Here is a 22,045-nt window from a genome sequence, read left to right as displayed (position 1 = left end):
ACTCTATAATTAGGCCACTGTTAGTTGCATACTTGTTTCAGATGAGAATTCTAGCTAGCTCAACCCCGATGAGGGAGGGAGGTCGATCTTCATTACTCATTATCCCATTATTTGATGACGTCATATCCTGTTTTTTTAACTGACGAAAATACACAAAAGGACGGAGTCTGAACATATAATTTTTTTTACGCACTGGCTTTTTGGTGCACAATGCAACTTGCACATGTCACATGGTAAAATAATGCAATGTCAGCAAAAAAAAGGACTTTGATCTCAAATAATGGCTGACATCAGCAATAATGACTTAATTGAGGAGGTGAGCAAAACCGAGGAGGGAGGTTGATCTGAAACAAGTATGCAACTAACAGTGGCCTTATGCAGAATACTCTATTATATAAGAGAATTCTATATTTTATAATTAGCCTTGCACCCGATGCATGCATGGAATATGTGAATTCGTTATTTCAAATGATCAGATTGTTAACACGTGACTACAATAATTATGTGTACAATACGTGCAGAATGGGGTGGAGAGAAATTAATCATTAAGAGACTTGTTGGAGCAAAAAAATGACATGATAAAATAATTACTGCAAATAAATTATTATAGAATAATTATTATTATGAAATTGTTCGTATATTTAATGGTGGTTTTTGAAGTCTATTAGTCATGTGACCATCATACATTTGTTGCAGTATGAGGTAAAAACTCGAGTTCGTCGTAACCAGGGGGTGGGCTCGCTGGGCTGGAGCCTTCACTTAAATATATCGTATTGCTTACAGTAACATTAGGTGGCCTCTGCGGTAAATTCTCGTAGTGTGGATCGAAATGTTCCGGTTTCAATTCCAGCGACATTTCTGGTTTGTAGTCCAAGTTAGGGTCACTGTCAGAGGCAGAGCTCGGTGTGTGAGTGAAGCCATTCATTTCAGCAGGGTTCAGGGGATCGTTAAAATCGCTGACTTTCTCCATCGCTAGTTTGGAGTTTCTTTCGTGTGACCATCGAGAATTACTGTTGCTTAGCCTAGGGCCATTTTGATGAGTTCCTGTGTGTGTGTGGGTGTGTGTGTGTGTGTGTGTGTGTGCGTGGGTGTGGCTTGACACTGAAAGTTATGAAATTGCACTACACGCTCAATTTAGGGCACACTAAGATAATACACTTGACGAATAATATTATAACCTAGCTTGTAATCGTATAGGACTTACCATTATTGTGTACGGATGACCGCCAAGTGCCACGCCTCTTTTGACGTCTCCTAGCAACACAGCAGATGCAACACACCAGAAATCCGATCAGTAACACACACACTGCCGAACCTCCAACACCCACGATAATATAGAAATACGTATCACTCAGGCCAGGGATGATAGTAGAAACCGTAGGGGTAGGAATAGCGTCCGGTGTTACCATAGCAGCAGTGGGTGTGGTCATGATGGGGGTTTTCATAGTTGGAGGTCTCCCTATAGAGGTGATGAATATTCATTAGTTAGATTGCTAAGAGGAAATCTATATAGCCCTCAAAACTACAAAAATGTTTCCCAATTTAAAGGCAAATGTACAGCCACCATGCATGATTCCAGCAAGTAGCACTTACTGCAGACAAGGCCGATGTTGCTTGAGTCATTGCAGGGGGTATTGACACGGACTGACCCCCCACACTCCTGTAACGAACCCTCGGACCCCCCACACTGGTACTCAACAGGGTGCACGTATTCACCACCTTCACCAAAACTGCAGAGGGAAGAGCAGGAAATGTAGTAAGAACATTGCAGCTGCATTCAAAACTAGAAACACACTGATGGGCAAGAAAGAATCAGAACTTTCATTTCTCAGGTTTGAGTTGCCGTTCTCTATAGCTAATTATTTAAAATGGCTGTAAAATATTGAGCAAGATCTAAAATACCACTTGATAAGAAATTAAATTGCGTGCAGATTGCAACAGTTTATTTCAAATAATGACATTGAATTGGTTATTTATCTCACCATGAGTCGGTGCAGTAACTGAGAGCGTCTATGAAGCCGAGCTGTGAGCAAGCCACGGTAGCCGTCTCCATGGTGAAGCCCACACCACACACACTCATCCACACTCCATATGTGTACACCTCCAATGAACCAGACGAAGTGTCGTCAGTGTTATTATTGTTTAGTAGTCTTAGGGATCCATCAACAAACTCCAACTGTTCACCTATAAGAGGGGAGGGGGTGAACGATTAGCGTGATAGGGAAAAAAACGATTCTTGTACTAAATAATGTCTCCATTCAATACATAGAGCTACAATGTAGTATATATAGTATTTGTATAGGGTACATAAAATGTATTCTGGTAAGAGAGAGAGGAAGTTGTTGAGAGCTAAAATGTGTTTTATTATTTTCTTTCAAGCCAAATTCAAATGCAGCAGTTTGTACATGTAGATGTACACACTGAGACTTACTGCACTCAATGCCCACACTGTTGCTGACGTGAGTTTCTCCCACCTCCACGGAATAGGGACATTGGAACAGAGACGATTCGGAGCCTCGGCATTGCACTTGGTCCAGGATGGTGGGTCCCATTCCAGTACCAAACCTGGAATAAAGAATAACGTACATCAAATCATGTCATTACTGATTTTCAGGGAACTACCAAAAAATATACCTAGCGTGGGCCACGACTGAATGCTCCCCAAAATCACATACCGAGAACTGTTGAATACTTGTCTTGCAGAGGCATAGCCTAGTTGAGTGCAGATCACATGAGCCGAAAGATGGTCAAAGCCAGTACTTCCTATAGCCCCCCAGACACCGTCAAAGTTGACCTCAAGTCTGCCAGAGAGTGGTTGATTGGTTAGCGAGGAAATGGGACCACCCACCAGTCGTAGGGAGGGGGAGTAGGACGGGCTTGTGGCTGTGTGTGTGTGTGTGTGTGGGGGGGGGGGGGGGGTTTAGAATATTATGTATACAAGGAGAGCAGTAAAAAAAATGTTTCCCAGCTGATCAAGAAATTTGCTTGCTTTTAACTAAAACAAACCCAAGGATACTGCAATAACTGGGTCCTACCAACAGTATAATTATGTAACTTGCAAACTGATCTATCGCAGCAATAGTAAAACAGCAGTAGTAGTACAAGTATAGTAGAGGTAAAGATCATGGCTAATGCTGTACAATTTGATACTATACGAGAGAGAGAGTTAGGGGACTCACCACACTGAAGTCTGACCAGTGAGTTGCACTGACTGCTGTTTGCTGGAGGCTGTACACAATTGAGTAGGTGAGTCTCAGAACCAAGACACTGACCGTCCATTGTAAACAGATCATCTCCATAGCTGCAAGGGAGCATGAGGTGAGAGAAGTCATGAGCAGTTGGGATGAAAAACTCATACATGGAATTACAGAGCATGTGTTACCATAGTTAGTTAGTCAATGCATGCAGCTACAGTACACGCATAATATTGTACAGCACGGAATTTTAGCTTTTGTGGAATTGCTTCAAAACTGACATGTATGCATGTTACGTCCACCGTTAGATTATTTTTTGTAGAGGATTGCTAACCCATGAAAAATTGAAAACTAAGCGCCTAGAAAATGTCCCGGTATACGGTTATACGGTACAAATGAGTACGAAATTGCATTATTTAAATTTTAAGACACTGTTTGTCATTGGACTGTTTTTGTGCAATGAAACTATAACTACACTTACTATGGTTGGTGTCTCACGGCCACTGCTCCCTCGTACCCCATCTGCCTACAAGCCACCTCGGCTTCAGCTTGACCGAACCCAATAGCACACACTGGTTGGGGGTCCCACCCTCCGTGGATGAACAAGTTACCAGCTGGTCCAGCACCGTCTAGTAGGAAGATCTCAGAGTATGGATAGGAGTAAGGGGCACCTGTGTGTGTGTGTGTGTGTGTGTGTGTGTGTGTGTGTGTGTGTGCGTGCGTGTGTGTGTGTGTGTGTGCGTGCGTGTGTGTGTGTGTGCGTGCGTGTGTGTGTGCTTGTGTATAGGTTCAAGTACCAGTTAAACTTGGACAACAAAATGAAGGTAAAGATTTGTAGTGCAGGTCATTTAATTGCCAAAGGCAAAGCTAGAATTGCTGGCCCAATGATGAAATGTTACAAGTTCACAATTCCACTCTTTACGACTTACAGTCTGCTCCGCCTTGTGAACTGCACTGTGAGGAGTTGAGGACAGTGGTGGTGCAGTCTCTGACATCAGTCTCCACTCCATTACACAGTACACTAACTGCCGTGTCATCAGAGGAGAGAGCCCTGCATCCGTGGGGAGTAGCAAGGTTAGAACATGTATGGGGGTATGAGGTATCTAAGGGCTACTCCTGTAACAGCAAGCTAGTTGGCCCACCCTAAGAAATGCATTGAACTTTCATAGAACAAAAGCATTTTAGTACTGAGTAATTTTCACAGCTAATAACTGCAGAAGCTAATGCAAAAGTTAACTACAGTATACCGTGTTTCGAGTGTAAGACTTTTTCGATTGCGAATTGAATTTGCATAGATCGCCAACAAAAGACTCGCAAAAGAGAGAGAACACGCATGCAAATGAAGTATCGTACAGTCTCATAATTACTTTGTTGAAACACAAAACAGGCTAAAATCTAACCAAAACCACAGACAATTTTATTAGATCCCTAAACACATAAACACATGAATACATCACTGTATTAGTACAACTTACCCTGCATCATATGAATTGAAGGCAGATGGAAATCTCAGCTGCTTACACACGACATCTGCGTCGAAAACTGAAAAAGTGTCAAAACAAACTTGTGACCATTGTCCGTCGTAAAATACTTCTACTGGACCCTCGGTCAGAATGTCCCCGGAGGTTATTAGCCTCACATTTCCTTCGTAAGGGGTCGCTGGGTTCAGAGTGCAAAGGTAAGCATCTCCACCAGTCTGTACAGCTGCATCCTCATCTCTGTATACTGCAAAAGAATAATGTTAAATGAAAGTAATGCTGCGCTTTATGGAAGGGTGACCCTTTACCAGTGTACATGCAATTTCATTTTTAGAAAAAGGTGACCTTTACCAGTGTAAATGCAATGTAAACAAACGCCCACACATTTGGGCTAATTGAAAACTGGTAAAGGGTCAATGCTTTAATTATAGTCTAATTGGCGTATCCACTGGTACACACCATTCATATATCTTGCAGATATAAACTTGATTATAGCTCAAGTACAGTCTTTGTAAAATGAGTAAAAATCTAAGACTATAGTTCCATTCGCATTGCTGCCAACCGTTATATGGAACACACACACACACGGACAGCTTCACCGTATGCCTCATGCGGCTACGCCCCAAGGCATAATGAGGGTCTGTAATCCATACATACACATGCACTGCAATGCTTATGTAACTCACCACACTGCACGTGTACCGGGGAGCAGTCGGATGCTGTGGATGCAGTGGGCAGTTGTTGTAGACTGGTCGTGAAACACGCCTCCTCCCCTGAGGCATCACTCAGAGACCCCCCCTCAAGGTCCCAATAGAGGCCACTGTAGTCTGTGGAGGGTACCACTCTGTGTGTGTGTGTGTGTTTGATTAAAAGGTATTAACTATGAAGGATTGTTAGTCGTACTTTACAAACCTTAGAAGAAACTTTCCTATAATTTATAACAATGGTTGGATCATTGCCTTCATTGCTAGCAGCCAGATACATACACTCACTATTTTTGAAGTGATTGCGTGTGGGGGAGATTTTGACTCACTTATATGACAAGCATGTACTGACAGACTAACTCCACCCGGGGCTATAGCCCACTGACAGGTGTGTGTCTACAACGCTCTATAGTGTCTACAGATCTTCTAATTAATATAATTATTATTGTTAGATCGAAATTCCAGACTTTGTAATCGCATTATTAATGCATGCCACTGCAAAATTGTATCGTGTTTCTTAAATTTCAATTCCTTTCAATTATTACGCCTCCTCCAAAAAGGGTGTTTTAATTATGTACTTGGATGAGGGCGATTATACGCTGGAGTAGCGATTGTCTTTAATCAATCAACGCTCAGCCAAACTGACATAATTCTAGTGCCGTACACAAAGTAGTCATGGTGATGTTAACAGCCTGTAAAACATGCCACAGTGAATGTTTATTATATATGGAGCCTAGGGAGGATTCTTCAATTTGGCACGTACTTAATTATGGGTTCAAATTATTGATAGCATGTTCTCAGCACATACATGTACATGTGGCTAGACTAGACACTCTACAGTGCACCTAAACAAAATTAAAAGGGGCTGAGAATTAAGTAAATGTCCTACTCTTGTACCTTGACAATCACCTGTAAAACAAACCCTGCATGATGTACATGTACTGTTTGATGCCCGAATGGCTAACGTGTTTTCCAACAATGAAAAAATTTTACACTAAATCACGTACCGATTTTCGTTGGTGCAAATTTTTGTATGAACTGCCCAATTAAATAATTCGTATTCTGTGTACATGTACAGCTATTGCAATATGTAGTTTCAACTTTCGTATGATGCTCTACAATGCGAAAAATTGTCACCATACGAAAATAACCCGCTACATGTATACGGTACAGGTCTTCTTAAAATGCTAGCTAAGCTTAATTGCAATAGCTCACATGCAGGTGTTTTGGTGGCTACGTGACCACGATGGTTAGTAGTTGTCCACACGACTGTGAGATTACCCACCATTCGTACAAGTACAGCTGCCCACTAGGAATGCATAAAGACCCACTAGTGTGATGAAGACCCTCGTTTATAATATCCAATATTTAAATAAGCACCATACCATCTGTTCTACATGTATGCATACAACAGCTCACAAAACAAAACGCTCTTTTTGATGGTTTCAGTGCGAGTGTGGGGGGCTAGTACTATATACAGGTGCAATATCCAAGCGATTTTGTCTAGAGGAAAAAACTCAGCAAGACACGCAGTGTATCTCTACAACCAAAACAGGCACGTATGCTGAAAAATAGTACCTTGATCTCTATTGCAGTACAATTTCTGCAAATGGATCCCGAATATCGAAATAAAAAGTACTTTAGACTAGTTTTGCTTGAAAAAGTTACAGTGGAAAAATCAATTTTTCAGCAAATTTAATGCAAATTAATTATCTCACCTTTGTGAACTTGCTTCTGTGTAGCCGAGTTGTCGACACACTGAGTGGGCGTGTGAATCTCCGAAACCCCCCTCTGAGCAGACCGCCCCCCACCGACCCGTCGAGTAGAGCTCCAGTAAACCAGAGGAGCCTCCGGACAGTCTCACCTCACCACTGTACGGAGCGTGGAGCTCGGCTGTGTGTGTGTGTGTGTGTGTGTGTGTGTGTGTGTGTGTGTGTGTGTGTGTGTGTGTGTGATGTGTGGAGGGAAGGCCTAATAATTATAAGAAATTTGTCTTCAAGTCACACCACCTAAGACTGACAAACAGCTAGCTAGTGGATGCAATAAAGAGGTGGCCTGCTAACACAGGTATATACAAACACATGCTATGGAGACTTTAGGGCCCATTAACCTGGCTGTATTATAGAGGGTGACCTGCTAACACAGGTCCAAACACATGCTATAGAGACTTTGGACGATTAACCTGGCTGTATTATAGAGGGAGACTTGCTTATACATGTAGGATGACCACAATAGACACACTTTACTATATTATGAAGAATGTATAATTATAACACACGCATCCAGTGCATTGTTTGGGCCAGACACTTCATTAGGAAAAACAAATGAACAATTACAATAGAGACACGACGTTTCAACTCATAATTGGTCTGTGTCAATATTGTATGGACCCAGCGTTCAAAGACAGATATACATGTACAGCGAGAGGATCGATATTACATGTATATGTACATGTATGTATACGCGAGATTGTGCTGAACAATAACCGAATTTATGAAAGTTAGTGACGAGAATGTTTGTGTGGGAATGTGTGTAGGGGGTCCATGAGAATGCAATGCAACACATTCCATATGTTCTACTGACAAATTCAACACATTACAACAGTTAAGTGGTTTAATAGCATAATTATAACGGCATTAAGTTGTTTGTGTCCATTTGTGGCAATTTCCATGTGTATACAAGTGAAGCCTACATCATGTGATATGTGCTTACATCATCAACAATGTCTGCAAGCTCTGTTTTCGAGGTCAATTAATCCTCAAAAACCTCGAAAATGTAGTGTCTCAAAAATTGGTTTACTTCCGGTTGAAAGACCCTCTCTACTCAAGTATCCCATGAATGCCAGCTGGTTGAAAGACCCTCTCTACTCAAGTATCCCATGAATGCCAGCTGGCGATAATTTCTCTACAATCTAATAATGCTTAGAGTAGGTCCAATCAAAACTAATTGCAATTTTCTGTCACCACAATAAGTTAGCTAAAAGCCACCACACTCAGAGAATCACACCATACTGTACACTAAGAAGCCAAGCAAGCACTAGGTAACACTATAAAGACTGCTGCATTATCAACATTTTCATCAAGTGTTATGTAATCACTAAAACTATAGCTAGAGCTCCATCTACTTACGTTGTAGCTTTTTGCAGAGAGACAATGTTAACGAAAGACAGTATAGCGGGTAATTTCCAGGGGTAAAAAACATTCGTGGTTGAGCAATATTAGACACTCAGTGGATATTACTTTCGTGGCTGCTCCTTGCACTGGAGGTAAAGGTGGTCAATGATCTCTTCAATCGTGCTCTGAGGTTCAATCAGAAATACAACGATATTTAAATCAAATGAAAAAATTACTCGCTATAGACGTTGCTAGATGATTTAAAAAGCACGTTCTAGCAAACAACCCATCCGTGTCAGGAGAGCAGTCTTGTCATGTGATTGTACGTACATGTACATGTGCGTAAAAGTGAATATTACGTTTGATCCGATGTTTGCGTGAGCGGATTGGTGTAGGGTTACAATATAGCTAAACTGGTACTGAAAGTTGAACACGATCGTACGTAAAAGCCGACCAATCGTGTTCTTCAAAGGACACAAAGTGCGAACTTTCACTACCAGTTTTATTGCATTGTAACCAGACACCAACCCAGTCACGCTCAGGCAAACATCGGATCAAACGAAACATTCTTCATACCTCATCAAGTGGACGACAATTGTAAAACTATCCGTCATTCAAGAATCGATCAAATTTCAACGCCCCAAAATGGGCTAAATTGAATTTAAACTAATGCAGTGTGGGTAACAGATCCGCTGTGTGTTTGTACATTCACAGCCATTATTCTGTGTGAAGATGGAACATACCTAAGTGCAGTCAAATATCTTCATAGTGTAATTTAATAATTACTCTACATGTAAATTGAGAGCATAATTGCACAGTTATAATTATACTGTACGAATGACCTTTGAACTCTATACGAGCTGCTGGTCAAGTATCCATATATTGACCACACGAAGTTTAAGAACCACTTCGACTTTGATCATAATTATAGCCATCATGCATGATACATGTACGTAGGTTGGTTGGCAAGGTAACCAGATATAGAAGTAGAAATGAGCGTGAAAATGCGAAAGACAGGAAATTTACACTAAATACATGTAAACAGAGTGTAGGATTTCGTTGCCATAATTTACGATTGTTCTCACAATTTCCTCGAGAATCACTCAAATATGGCGTCTAGATAAAAGCAAGTATAGCGGAAATACAGTCACAAAGAAGCATATAGGGCTACATATATTATATATGGCATTGTAGTATGCTAGCTGATGACCTAAACTGCATATACAAGTGCAGGGAAGAACTACATAAATCAACCTCACACATACTTGCACTGGCAATACAACCTCACAATGTATGGATGCACTAAAAACACAATATTCAAAGCTAGTGGGATTTTTAGCACTGGAAGTGGTTAGTCACGAGCTGTTTGCCTTTTTTGTTTGATGTGGGAATATTTGTTGCTATTCTAAAGTTTCATAGGAAGTAATCTGCCAACTGTCATACATGTACATGTAGTTACTTGTTGCTAAGGAGCTTAATGTAACAGCTGTGTAGGATGAAGTCAGTGCTGTGATTTAATCGCAGTGTATGTGCAACAGAGAATTATCTGTCAGCAGAAAAAACGTGTGAAGACTAAAATACATAATACATGTCATTAAGATGTTTATTTATTATTTACATGTTAGAAGCAGAAAAGTGCAAACAATATAACGAGCGGTAATTGGTAATTAAGTTTTAAGTCGATCTCACGGTAACTATAGGAGATATTGTCGTAAAAAATTACCAGATCCGATAATTCAATTTTCCCTGTAAGATCCTAATTTAATAAGCCTCCTACTCAACAGCCATATGCCGTAAAACAACACGACAATTACTGCGAGCGTGTCGTTAATTACACACGCCGGCTGTTAGTTTGTCAAAAAAAGGGATACCATGAATTCCTACAAGTACGTTCGGTTTCTAACTCTCATCATTAAGCGAGCAAAAATTATTCACAACATGCCAGTCACATGACAAGAATTCCGGACGATATTCCGAGCCCTCCCCCCATGATCAGCGGTCGTGGGAAATATCCCCCCCCCTCCTAGCTAAAATGTTTAGGGAGCTTGCGATCATTATAGCGTACTCGGACATTGTTAAGACAGGCCGGGTATAACAACGGAGGCTTCTACCATTCATTTTATGGCCGGTCTCTAATAATGTAATTCGTAGATTGATCACTGTATAATGTATTACTCTAGTTTCACATACACTGTATATTTTGTGAGTGAAAAACCTTTTCAAAGGAACTAGCCAGCAGAAAAATTGACATGCTTTTTGCGATCAACATGTACTAGTATAGGTCTTTGCGATCTTATTCTTGTACTGTCATTATACAATTACACACACAATACAATGCTGTTGATGCTCAGATAACATTCGGAGGAAAGAGTGTTTGAAGCCTACAAAAATGGATTTGTCCAAGTTGTAAGTATTCTACAGATACCACAAACACATGGCATAATGCTGGCTCCTCAGGAAAAGTTGTTCAATTGACCACAAAAATGATAATGGATGTACTTTGCTTGTACTTGTGGGTAAACAACTGCTACAATCATGTAAGAATCTTGTAGCAGTACAACATGTTGTTGTTTACAAGCAGCAAGCAAGTTGTTATTAGGAGAAAGATTATTGTACAGATATAATAATACCGTATATCTTCTAATTTATCGGACACTTCTAATTACCCGGACACTCTTTTGGGCAATTTTCGTTGTTCTAATACAACGGACACTCCAGTACTTTAATATTACATTTGTTCTAAATATCCGGACAATACCTTGAAAAGTTGAGTTACCATTCATAGACGGCAAGTGAGACTTAGAGTGCTGCAGTTAGATAGCCTTTGAGTAGCTAGTTTTAGATAGCTAGTGCAACTATTCAGTCGTACCCTGTTCTATTAAACTTAGCTAGCTCGCATGCAGCTGCTTGCTTGTTCTAATTATTCCGGACACTTCGCATGCTCTATAAAAGTCTGTTCCAATTATACCCGGACAATTTCCAAAATAATTATTTTTTGCTGTCCGATAAATTAGAAGATATACGGTATACTTGCAATTAGAACTATGTGTGTAAATTAAAAAAAAAGCATCTAACAATATCACTGTACGTACATGTATACGAAAACAGTCAGTATACTGAAGCAGGGTGACCAAGCACAATATAATTATTACTTTCTTTAGCTAATATAAACGATGCTTAATAATACATTAATGGTGCCATGAATACTAGAGCCCTAAGTACACATTATACTGATGACATGTGGTGTCCTTAAATGCACTTATCCAGCCCTGGTTTATAGGTATATATAGTCACTCTTGTATACCTTAAATAGCCTGGTTTATAGTGTAGGGCCTGACCCAAAATCCTGGGAGAACCCATTAGCTTTGTATTATTAGTACTGTGTTAATAGTGCAAGGTAGCCACTTTTCTATACACATGTGCAGTGGTTTGGTGAGTTTACATAAGACAGTGTACACAGGTGAATGGGGCACATGTGTACAGTGTTGCTATGCTATTAATTACACCACACCACAAGATGTTGGTTTGATAATGGCTTCCCAGGTTGTTTAGATAAAAGCTCTGACACTTGAGCATGGTGGTTAGCACCTCCTGCAGTGAATGGAGGCCTACTAATGCACACTCTAGCATTGTGTAGGAGTGAGATCAAAGGGTTATGTTTACCACATCAAAGAGAAAGAAACATGCAGGTACAAGATCTTTATCTGTGGTACTTAGACAACCAGTCTCTCTTCACTTTAATATTTGCACTCAAGGCAAACTGTGTACACTCGCTGTAGCAATATTATACTTACACTTTAAAGAACCACACAAAAAATACATGTTTTACAGTATTTCATGCACCCAAAAACAAGGAGAGGGCTATGGAACCAAATAGTGAAAATTTCCCGCTATACGGTAGTCTATTGCTGAGTAGTTTAGGTTGGGAAGTTACAACATGTAGTAGAATAGTTTATTGAACGCGGTAGTGGGCTCATGAAAAGTGCATCTACATGTAGAAAGTGGGGAAACCCCCACCCACGTATACATGTACTTGGAGTTAGGGACTTGTGCACATTATGTGACTAGCTATACACACAGAGACAGACAGACTGTTAGTAAGGGCTCTTAATGACCAAAAACAAAGCTGCACCTGAAAGGCTGTTAGGAGGAACTCGGGAAACTTAACGAGGCAATTATATCCAATATCATTAAACACGCGTAGAAGATATGCCAAGAAATACACCACGAGATGGTGAGAAAAACAAAAAATATATCCGCCGCTTAAGACAAACTGTTCAATTAAAAACGTTCACATTCTTGAAGTTCCACGCTAGGTAACCAATGGAAACGGTAACTAGTGGGTAGATTTTTGACGCATTAAGCTAATTTAATATGTAAACTCAGTAATAGCTGCAAAAATTCCAATTCTGTGCAGAAATAGCGATGACCTAACAGTTAGTTGATACAATAGTTAATAGACAATGAATCAGAGACAATGACTTTGAGGTATGCCAAACATGGACGTACGTAATTACATACATGTACATGTGCGTGATAAACCAGGTCCTGGTAATTACATCGCTATGCAATAAATTTGTACTCGAATGTACAGATATAGACTTTTAGTCTGGTAGAAAGCTGGAACATGAGACAGCGTGGCTCGCGACACAATTGCATGTGCTGCATGTACTAACTAAAACACATGTAGTAGAATCCAAAATTAAAATCGCTTCACAATGGACATGCTGATCTATAAATAGTCTTCGTTTTGTGAAGATACATGTCTGTTGTGGTCACCCTATAAAGCAGGTCACCGGCTACTAACATCATTGCCATGCGATAATACATACATGTACAGTGGGCCCCTAAGCATGTGTTTCAACCTGTCTGTGTTTAACCAGTTATTACAGCCGCTTGATCTACCCAAGGCGTTACAGTGATTGTTTACAAAACCTACTTTTTCCTACTTCAAACACATACATTATAAGAGTTCTTTACATACTGACAATCAATCAACACTCTAGATTCAACCAAAGCCACCATCACAGGTTCTAACTCACAGCACTCCACGCTGATATCATCGTCATGAGTGCAGTCACTGGAGGGCTGTCCCAGTGTCCCGTGGTCACAGCGCAGCAGGTGAGGCTGCCCCCCTCCTCTGCACACCACACCGTCCAGGTGGATAGGACCACTCCCCCCTCCGAAGCGAGACCTGTAACCATGACAATGGAAGCATGATTAAACAGACAGTGAAGCTTGGCACTGGCATGCCATGTGTACACTGCACATCTAGTCAACCTTGTATGCAATATCGTATAGCATAATATTTTCAAGGGTGCATAATTTTCGTGGTTTTCACCAATAATTAATATTGAGCCTAGAAACGATTACCGGTTATTAGAATGTCTAGCCTCTAAATAAAATCTGGGAAATAGTTAGTTTCCTCGAAAATTTTGTTTGGCAGCTATATGATACCAGGGCATATAAAAAGAGAGAGGGCATTTTATGTAACAGCTCACAGGTTAGACTAATAGTGAGCCGCATGTCTTTTTCTCAATAATGTACGCCCTTGACAGTATATACACTATAATGAAATTTAAAGTATCTGTTATATGAATATATATTGAACAGCTATCATTGTGGGGCATTGGTTGGTGCTATACTGTATACAACATCTAAGTCCCTATTTTATGAATCTTGGCATTACTAGTAATGGACTCGACTAACAGTGTCTGACAACTACACAGCTATGGGGGTTATAGTTGTGTTTGCACGACATACCTACCCCCCACCCTGGAGACTAAACAAACACATCAAGAGTGTGTCACAAAATGTCTAGCCTGTGTACACCTGTATACATGTATGCATAAAAACAGTTTTAGAAGATTGCCAGAAAATGTTTGTTAGATATACTCGGCCAAGCCATGACAAATTGCTGTGGTACTACGTATGGCAACTAATTACCAGGCAAAAATTTCTTCCTTACACCAACCAAATATTATATTATTAGCGCATCTTACTCAGTAAATACAATGTATGGGAAGCTAGCTGTATTATAGAGGGTGGCCTGCTAACACAGGTCCAAACACATGCTATGGAGACTTTGAGGCCTATTAACCTGGCTGTATTATAGAGGGTGGCCTGCTTATAGGGACACCCAGAGGAGGTACGACACAAGTACCTCGATCATGCTTGGTCACGTGCAAAATTTAATGTTAAAGTCATTGTTGCATGTGACTAATTAACTCAATTTTAGCCTAATGGAGGTACTCGTGTCGACCTCCTCTGAGGGACACCACAATAGAGAGACAGGTTTCACTGTTAGTAATATATTAGCTATTAATACCTTTGCTCTGGAAGGTGGATGTACGAAGAGTAGCTAACGGCAAACCCCAGCCCTAGCTGTCGACACACAACGTTGGCCGCATCCAACTCAAAAGTGTTGGTGCGTATCATGGTAGTGGGCGTGGCACACACCCTCCCCCATTCCCCATTGTAGAATATCTCCAGTTTCCCTCGTAATCGGTTGGCTCCGAACCCTGCTAATCTGACGTCTCCATCAGTTTGCGAGTGAGCTGTGTGTGTGTGTGTGTGTGGGTATTGTATGTGTGTGTGTGTGTGTGTGTGTGTGTGTGTGTGTGGGTGTTGTGTGTGTGTGTGTGGTGTGTGAGGGATGATGACATTATACCCGGTTATACATGTATGAATATCACAGTGACAACACAATATGCAGTACATAAAACTTCACATATATAATGTACACGTGTGTATTTGTTGGCTGCTTGTTCGTGTGTGTTAAACTTAAATGCATTATGTTCTGAACATGGTCCGACCTGCACATGTACAACTAGTGGGATATCATCTGCTTATATTTATATACGAGCAACTCAGCTATTAATATCAATGGTACATGCACACATTATCATAATATACAAGTGTACATGTCGTCAATTTGTTTGCTGCTTGTTCGTGTGTTTTAAATGTCAATGCATTATGTTCCGGACTTGCACATGTACAACTATCTACTACCTCTTTTACACCTTTATCCACTTACGCTACAACCTGCCACCATCCCGATGTGTGTACACACATTGTACATCACATATGTTCAAGTACAAGATAACAGATAGCTCGGCTATCCATATCTAAACCTAGAGTCACAAATAAGCTTCTGCACGTGTCATAATTATGCATGGCCTGCAACACTGTTAATTTCACACCAGACATTACACAAGTTATTGTGATCGAATCAAATTCAATTCTTGGCTAGAATAGTTGCATGCCCTCTCTGAAGTGGCTGCTTTCCAAAGACACTTACTGTTCTTGAGCAAACGACAACACAATAATAATACATATTCAGTGATGTAGCTAGACACACAGATGAGGTAGCCTAGACTGTACACAGGAACTAGTATACACCTGTACACAATGCAGGCCCTTTGAAGTGAGCTCTAGAATAACAAAGTTAAAATTCTTAAACAAACGACTTCACAGTAACATGGAAGTGACATGCACAGTGACACAAGCCGCCTATTCTTACATTGTACAGTGACAATATCATATCATGGTTTATTTCAGTGCAGGTTAGCGGGTGATATATTCCAACCGCTTGAAATGTTCTGTTAGAGCAAGTAAATGTAGTACATGTACTTGCACCAAATATAACTCACCCCCCTAATAATTATTTGAAAACCACAATTTCACCCGCTTAGGCAAATTCCTCAAATAAACCCTGAGTGTACATTATATATATATACTGTATAGCGGGTAATTTTCGTGGGGTAAAAAATTCGTTATTTTCGTCGGCAAGCTGACCTCCACAAAATTTTAACGTAGGAATGCAGTGCAGGGAACGAGACTAAACGAAATTTTTACTCACGAATCCACCGTTTTCCAGATAAACGAATTTTTTACCCCACGAAGATTACCCGCTATACGATAAATTAATGGACATGTACATGTAGCAAGCATTCAGGTATTGCTGTACACATTGCCCCTGTATGGTTTCACAAATTTATATTTATTAAATATTTATACCAAACACAATGCAACAGCTGGGAACGATGACCTTCGGCACTTAGCAACTTCCTTTACAATAAATAATACAATTGTACTAACAAGCCCAGTGAACAGAAAGGGAGGGTTAGTACAGATGCACTGGGATGAGAAATACTGGGATGCTTGTACAATAAATATTGACCTAAAATAAAGGTATCAAAGAGTCAATGTTTCTATTGATACATTGACCACACGTGTCATTGTCGGTAACTGTGCCACTGTTCGTGTTTCCTCCCTAACAGACCACCCTCAGTGTATACATAGCTCTGCAAACAATTAACACCCAGTGGAGGAAAACAAAATCAATTCACCAAACTTGGTTGTCACGGATATTAAACAAGCGCCTTTTATTGAAATTCTTTGGAGGATGCCAGGACGTTCCAAACTCAAGCACCCCTAACTCGTTATCCACACAGAAAGACATCTAATACGTTTAAGTATGTTCCAGTGCTTGTGCACTGTTGAATGACTTTGCATCCCAGCAAATAATTCTGGCAACTTGCATGTATACGCCCACTGCGTGGTAACACACACACACACACACACACTACCCACACACTACCCACACACACACTACCCACACACTACCCACACAGTACACACACACACACACACACACACTACCCACACAGTACACACACACACACACACACACACACACACTACCCACACAGTACACACACACACACACACACACACACACACACACACACACACACACACACACACACACACACACACACACACACACACACTACCCACACAGTACACAAGGCATGACACACAACACAATGAAAAAGACCAAAAAAGCCTATAAATAAGATTTAAAATGCAGCCTAGGCAGTGATAAAGCTATTTATAAGCTGACTCTTGTATTACTGTATGTACTGTATTGTAGTGATCAAAGGCAGAGCCTACCCTCTACCTACTCCAAATTCCCACACCAAGTCTGGTAACCAGTGGTAACTGTAAAGTTTGAATTCAATTGTGGGGATGGCTTTGGCCTCTCTAATTTTGACATCCCATGCACACAGTTTTTCATGCAAACCTTACTACAGTAGTGAACATACCTGAGTCAACCACTACAGTGTACACAGTGGGACCACACCGTAGGCACTGTGTACACTAGTCTACACACTTGTGGTCAATTAGCTAGTCCATAGCAGCATTGCTTTTGAAAAATGTTATTCAAGTGAGACCAAAAGGATTGTACTCTACAGAGGTATACTAAGTAACACGTATATACACATTGATTACTGACTTGTGCTTTTCTTACAATTATGTGCCACATGATTGTACATTAAGACTGTATAATTGTCCTACATTGTCAATTGAAGTACCACGCAATTTCTTCGTACATACAAAGAGAGGAAATAGACAATGGACAAAAGTCTAGACTATTGGACTATCTGGGACACCTGTTAGAAAAAGTTATGTAACACATACCGAGAGTTAATCATTCTAATTATGGGTAATTAGAAGCAATAAAAACGATGTAATTACAATACAGATTATAAATGCATGTCAAAGAGGGCGCTTGTTTTGAAACGATCGTTAACTTTTAGCGGTTAATGACAATCACACTAAACAGCACGTAACACGGTGCATTAGTTTTGCTCTATTAATTATAACAATTAATTAAGCATTAAAATCTCGATCTCTACTGACAAAGTGTTAAAGTTATCGAATTAAGGAACCAGCTTCAAAAGTACAATTATTCAATATTTAATATTTACTTGTACTTACTTACTGGCAAAAAAGCATAACAGAGTATACACACAATTGTACATGCAAAAAAACATAGTTACACGTATCTCCACTAAAATTTAATTACGACTATAAACATCAAACACGCACATTCCTATGTATGAATATTTTAACACATACCGCAATTAATTTTCATTAATTTATCAATTATTACAGTGTATAATTAGACTCTTGAGCACTTAACCTTATTAACATGGCACAGATTAGAGCGGAATTACCACAAACATTGTTGACAATCGCTTCCTAGCAACCGCATAATTTTTGTGGTCAAGTAAAGTAAAAAACTTTATTTTAAGTCCCAAACTCAACAACAAAATTCCTCCCCTTTTAATGCATACAGCTTCCTTTGAATATAATAAACTAAACGAAAGAAGCAACATAATAACATTCCATAGTGACATAGACAAACTAGAGCTACTAAGGTAAATGTATGTATGCAGAGACTTATATGTTCCCTAGGCCTGACAATAGAAATGCCGTGGCCACCAATGATATCACATGCAGTTCCTGAGAGGGGCTACAAAAACGGAAGGGGCGTATTATTTGCATGCAAGAAGCCTCATAAGAACTTTCCAACAATCTAGAAGGGTGTTTCTGAATGAAGAGGTGGGTCTTGCCAGGAAGGTTATCAGAGGAGGTACAAACGACACGAGTACCACGCACGATCAGGCTAAAATGGAGGTAATTAGGCTAGGTCACATACAACAATGACTTTACTGTTGAATTTTGCACGTGACCAAGCCTAATCGAGGCACTCGTGTGTCGTACCTCCTCTGAATATGGAGAGGTGGGTCTTGCGTGCATTTGCACTTCGTGTGTTGTACCTCCTCTGAATATGGAGAGGTGGTCTTGCAAGGAAGATCACATGCACACATGTTGGGAAGACTAACCTCTTTACAAGGTCATCTCTATCAATTAAGAACAAGCTCAGAAAAGGTTTCAGACATTGTACTCACTGAAACCACTCAATCGTACATGTACTGTGTCCGTACAAATGCACGCAATATTGAATTAGACCACCCCCCTCTACAAACCTCACGATGTTGTTTCCCAAAAGACGTAATTGGAACGACAACCATAAATCTCAGGGCTTCAAGGATCATATTTCTCAACATTGTATTTATTAATTTTAAGGATTCATTATTGTATGTAATGTGACTCTTGACGTCCATATATAAATCGTGCTAATCAAGGTAATTAAGGCATGATAGCATTGAGAAAGATAGTTAGTTAAGTACAGGCTACCATTGAGAAAGACAAGGCTACTTGACCATAATGGGAACCATGCGTGTAATAACCGAGATCATAGAGTGTGAAGTGGTTTACTGTTACGATTATCTCAAGTTAGTATTAAATATTTTACCATTTCCCCCAGAATTCCAAGTAAGTTGCTAAGAGCTTGCTCCAAGCGGGTGACAGAAAATTTCAAGCGGGTGAAAATTAAACCACCCTGCACTGAATAAACCCCTACATGTGTTGCAAAGATGCTGCATTCCGTAAACTCCAGTACAGTAATAACATGTGACATTTGAACAGCTTTCACTGTTCGTGCATGGATGCTTCATTGCATAAGCAATATGTCTTTCAACTTCGGAACCTTGGAACAAGTTTACACAACTTGTGTGCAAGTTTAAACATGAAGTTGTGTAAATGAGTCAGTGTTGACAATCTAACTCGTCCCTCGGTGCAGTTACCGTGATTCTGAGACTGGTAACCTGTTTACCATTTCACTATGAGCGCACAGGCACGGGGGTCAAAATGAGCTATTTTTAGCCACAAAAACAACAAGACAAAACCCAGTTAACTGGTAAACACTAACTACCAGGTACTGCATGTAAGCAATAAGCTCATCAGGACTGTCCCCTACATATTGTGCCCTGAGGATGTTCCGACGATATCATAACTGCTACTGTAATCACATGACATATGTAATGACACGTACTTACATACATGTACAATGTACATACGATATCCTATTCATAGTGATATCGAGGTAATATTCCCTGTATGAATTTCAATCATTTATTGCATATCGGCAAATAAAGAGTTTGTCATTGGATACGGAATATTAGTACATTCCAAGGGACTAAAAAGACGCGGCTCACTTCCCATGACTAATCACTGCACTATTTATTGTTGACGACAGTTTTTTAAAAAAAATGTGTACACCGTTGCAAGTTCAGGATAATAAAGGAACTGAAAATGCCCCGTCAGAAGGGAAGCGTAAACATCGAACTAGTGAATATCATTACCCTCAACTATTACAGTGAATATCCTTGACACCAGTGTGGTAACATACGCAGCCCGGGAGGATATGAGCTTAACAATAGCTGACTAAATAAATCCCTTTATTATTGTGTTTTACACCGGAAGTTTTAACTTAGAGAGTAATTATCAGTATTATTATTAGTAATTTTCAGTTTAACAAGACAAAAGGTTGTGAAACAACAATTACTATAGTTACTTACTAGAGTGTTAACTAAGCCAATAGTCAAATGTTTAATGAAGACATCTTCTGCTAATTAGGCTAAAACTAACATTCCCATACTTCTATAAACATGACTCACGTGTCAACGATAACAGGCGACGTAATAAGACGTATGTACCACGTAACACACTGTGTATACGAGCCCACTCTTAACAACCACCCCCCTGACCCGTCTCCACTCTTAACAGCCAACCCCCTGACCCTGACCCAGATACACTCTTACCACCCCCCTGACCCTGACCCAGATACACTCTTCAGCCACCCCCCCTGACCCGTCTCCATGACCCAGATACACTCTTAACAACCACCCCCCTGACCATGACCCAGATACATTCTTCAGCCACCCCCCTGACCCTGACCCGTCTCCACTCTTAACAGCCAACCCTCCCCCTCCCCTCGACTCAAGAGAACGGCCAACTGCGATATAAAGCCAGGTGCAACACTGCACATATACAAACATCCCCTCGACAAAGGCTCAAACACACCATCCACAACAGGATGCCACATGACACGTCTCTGCAGTCTGCTCAGACGTACACAATGCATCAAATGATATGTAAAATTTGATTATAATTATTATACAGCCCAATCCACAAACACTTGGTTGCCATGCCTCCAGCTTGGCTAGCTAGCTCAAGAGGGTGCTTGCATTATCTAATAAGGTTATCTTTGTTTCTGCCTCTAGGAATTAATGCATGGATGCCAGAGAATGTGAGCTGCTGTCGCCTGCAACCACGCTCAGACACAGCTGGGATGCGTCATGTAGAGGGTCATGACAACCTAGCTGATAATTTATGATAAGATAGAACACCTTGGAAGCGGATTAAGGAGCGGGGTGGTACGGGTAACAAGCTTAATTTTGTTGACAATGAATGTTCTAGATATAAAAGGTGCAGACGTATACGTAGGACATAGCAATACGCGTGTGTATCTTTTACAAACGACTAAAAAAAATCTGCACATTTAGTAGAGAGTAGACAAGCTACTGAAACAATAATAATTACCTCTTGCATTGCTGAGAAAGCTATGGCAACTTGGCTTATTTATAACGTCATTTCATGCAAACTCACTTGGCTGTATGGTCCAAAAAGAGATTATTGCCACTATTAAACATTCTGTGAACATCTTCATCTTCTATCAGTAGTAAAAAAAAATAGACTAAACGTTTTCCTGACCTGGTACTTCAACTCCGTTTGTTTTATGAGAACACAACCACATGGCCAAAGAGGAAACGAGTTAGTTTCCTTGATTTTAACAGGGT

General features: G+C 40.3%; 1 protein-coding gene across 1 annotated transcript; it reads right to left on the bottom strand.

Moving 5' to 3' along the window:
- Positions 1 to 455: 455 nt before the first annotated feature.
- On the bottom strand, positions 456 to 22,017 carry LOC135336442 (scavenger receptor cysteine-rich domain superfamily protein-like). Its single transcript, XM_064532236.1, has 15 exons — positions 21,855 to 22,017; positions 14,818 to 15,046; positions 13,532 to 13,683; positions 7,095 to 7,269; positions 5,359 to 5,516; positions 4,670 to 4,919; positions 4,124 to 4,245; positions 3,676 to 3,865; positions 3,180 to 3,301; positions 2,676 to 2,883; positions 2,432 to 2,565; positions 1,983 to 2,184; positions 1,594 to 1,730; positions 1,205 to 1,459; positions 456 to 1,044 (listed from the first exon to the last, which is right to left on the bottom strand). The coding sequence occupies exons 1-15, from the start codon at positions 21,913 to 21,915 to the stop codon at positions 680 to 682; spliced, it is 2,760 nt and encodes a 919-aa protein (XP_064388306.1). The 5' UTR covers positions 21,916 to 22,017; the 3' UTR covers positions 456 to 679.
- Positions 22,018 to 22,045: the final 28 nt, after the last annotated feature.

Source organism: Halichondria panicea, chromosome 5, assembly GCF_963675165.1.
Source record: "Halichondria panicea chromosome 5, odHalPani1.1, whole genome shotgun sequence".
Lineage (NCBI taxonomy): Eukaryota > Metazoa > Porifera > Demospongiae > Suberitida > Halichondriidae > Halichondria > Halichondria panicea.
This window is presented reverse-complemented; position numbering and strand designations above follow the sequence as displayed.

What these genes read in the sequence shown, in the direction of transcription:
- LOC135336442 (XM_064532236.1), bottom strand. Translation starts at nt 21,915, where the DNA reads ATGAAGATGTTCACAGAATGTTTAATAGTGGCAATAATCTCTTTTTGG. An exon ending in GCCGTGAGACACCAACCATA is followed by an intron (nt 3,302 to 3,675) that starts GTAAGTGTAGTT and finishes GCTCCCTTGCAG; the next exon opens with CTATGGAGATGATCTGTTTA. An exon ending in CAGTGTGGGCATTGAGTGCA is followed by an intron (nt 2,185 to 2,431) that starts GTAAGTCTCAGT and finishes CCCCTCTTATAG; the next exon opens with GTGAACAGTTGGAGTTTGTT.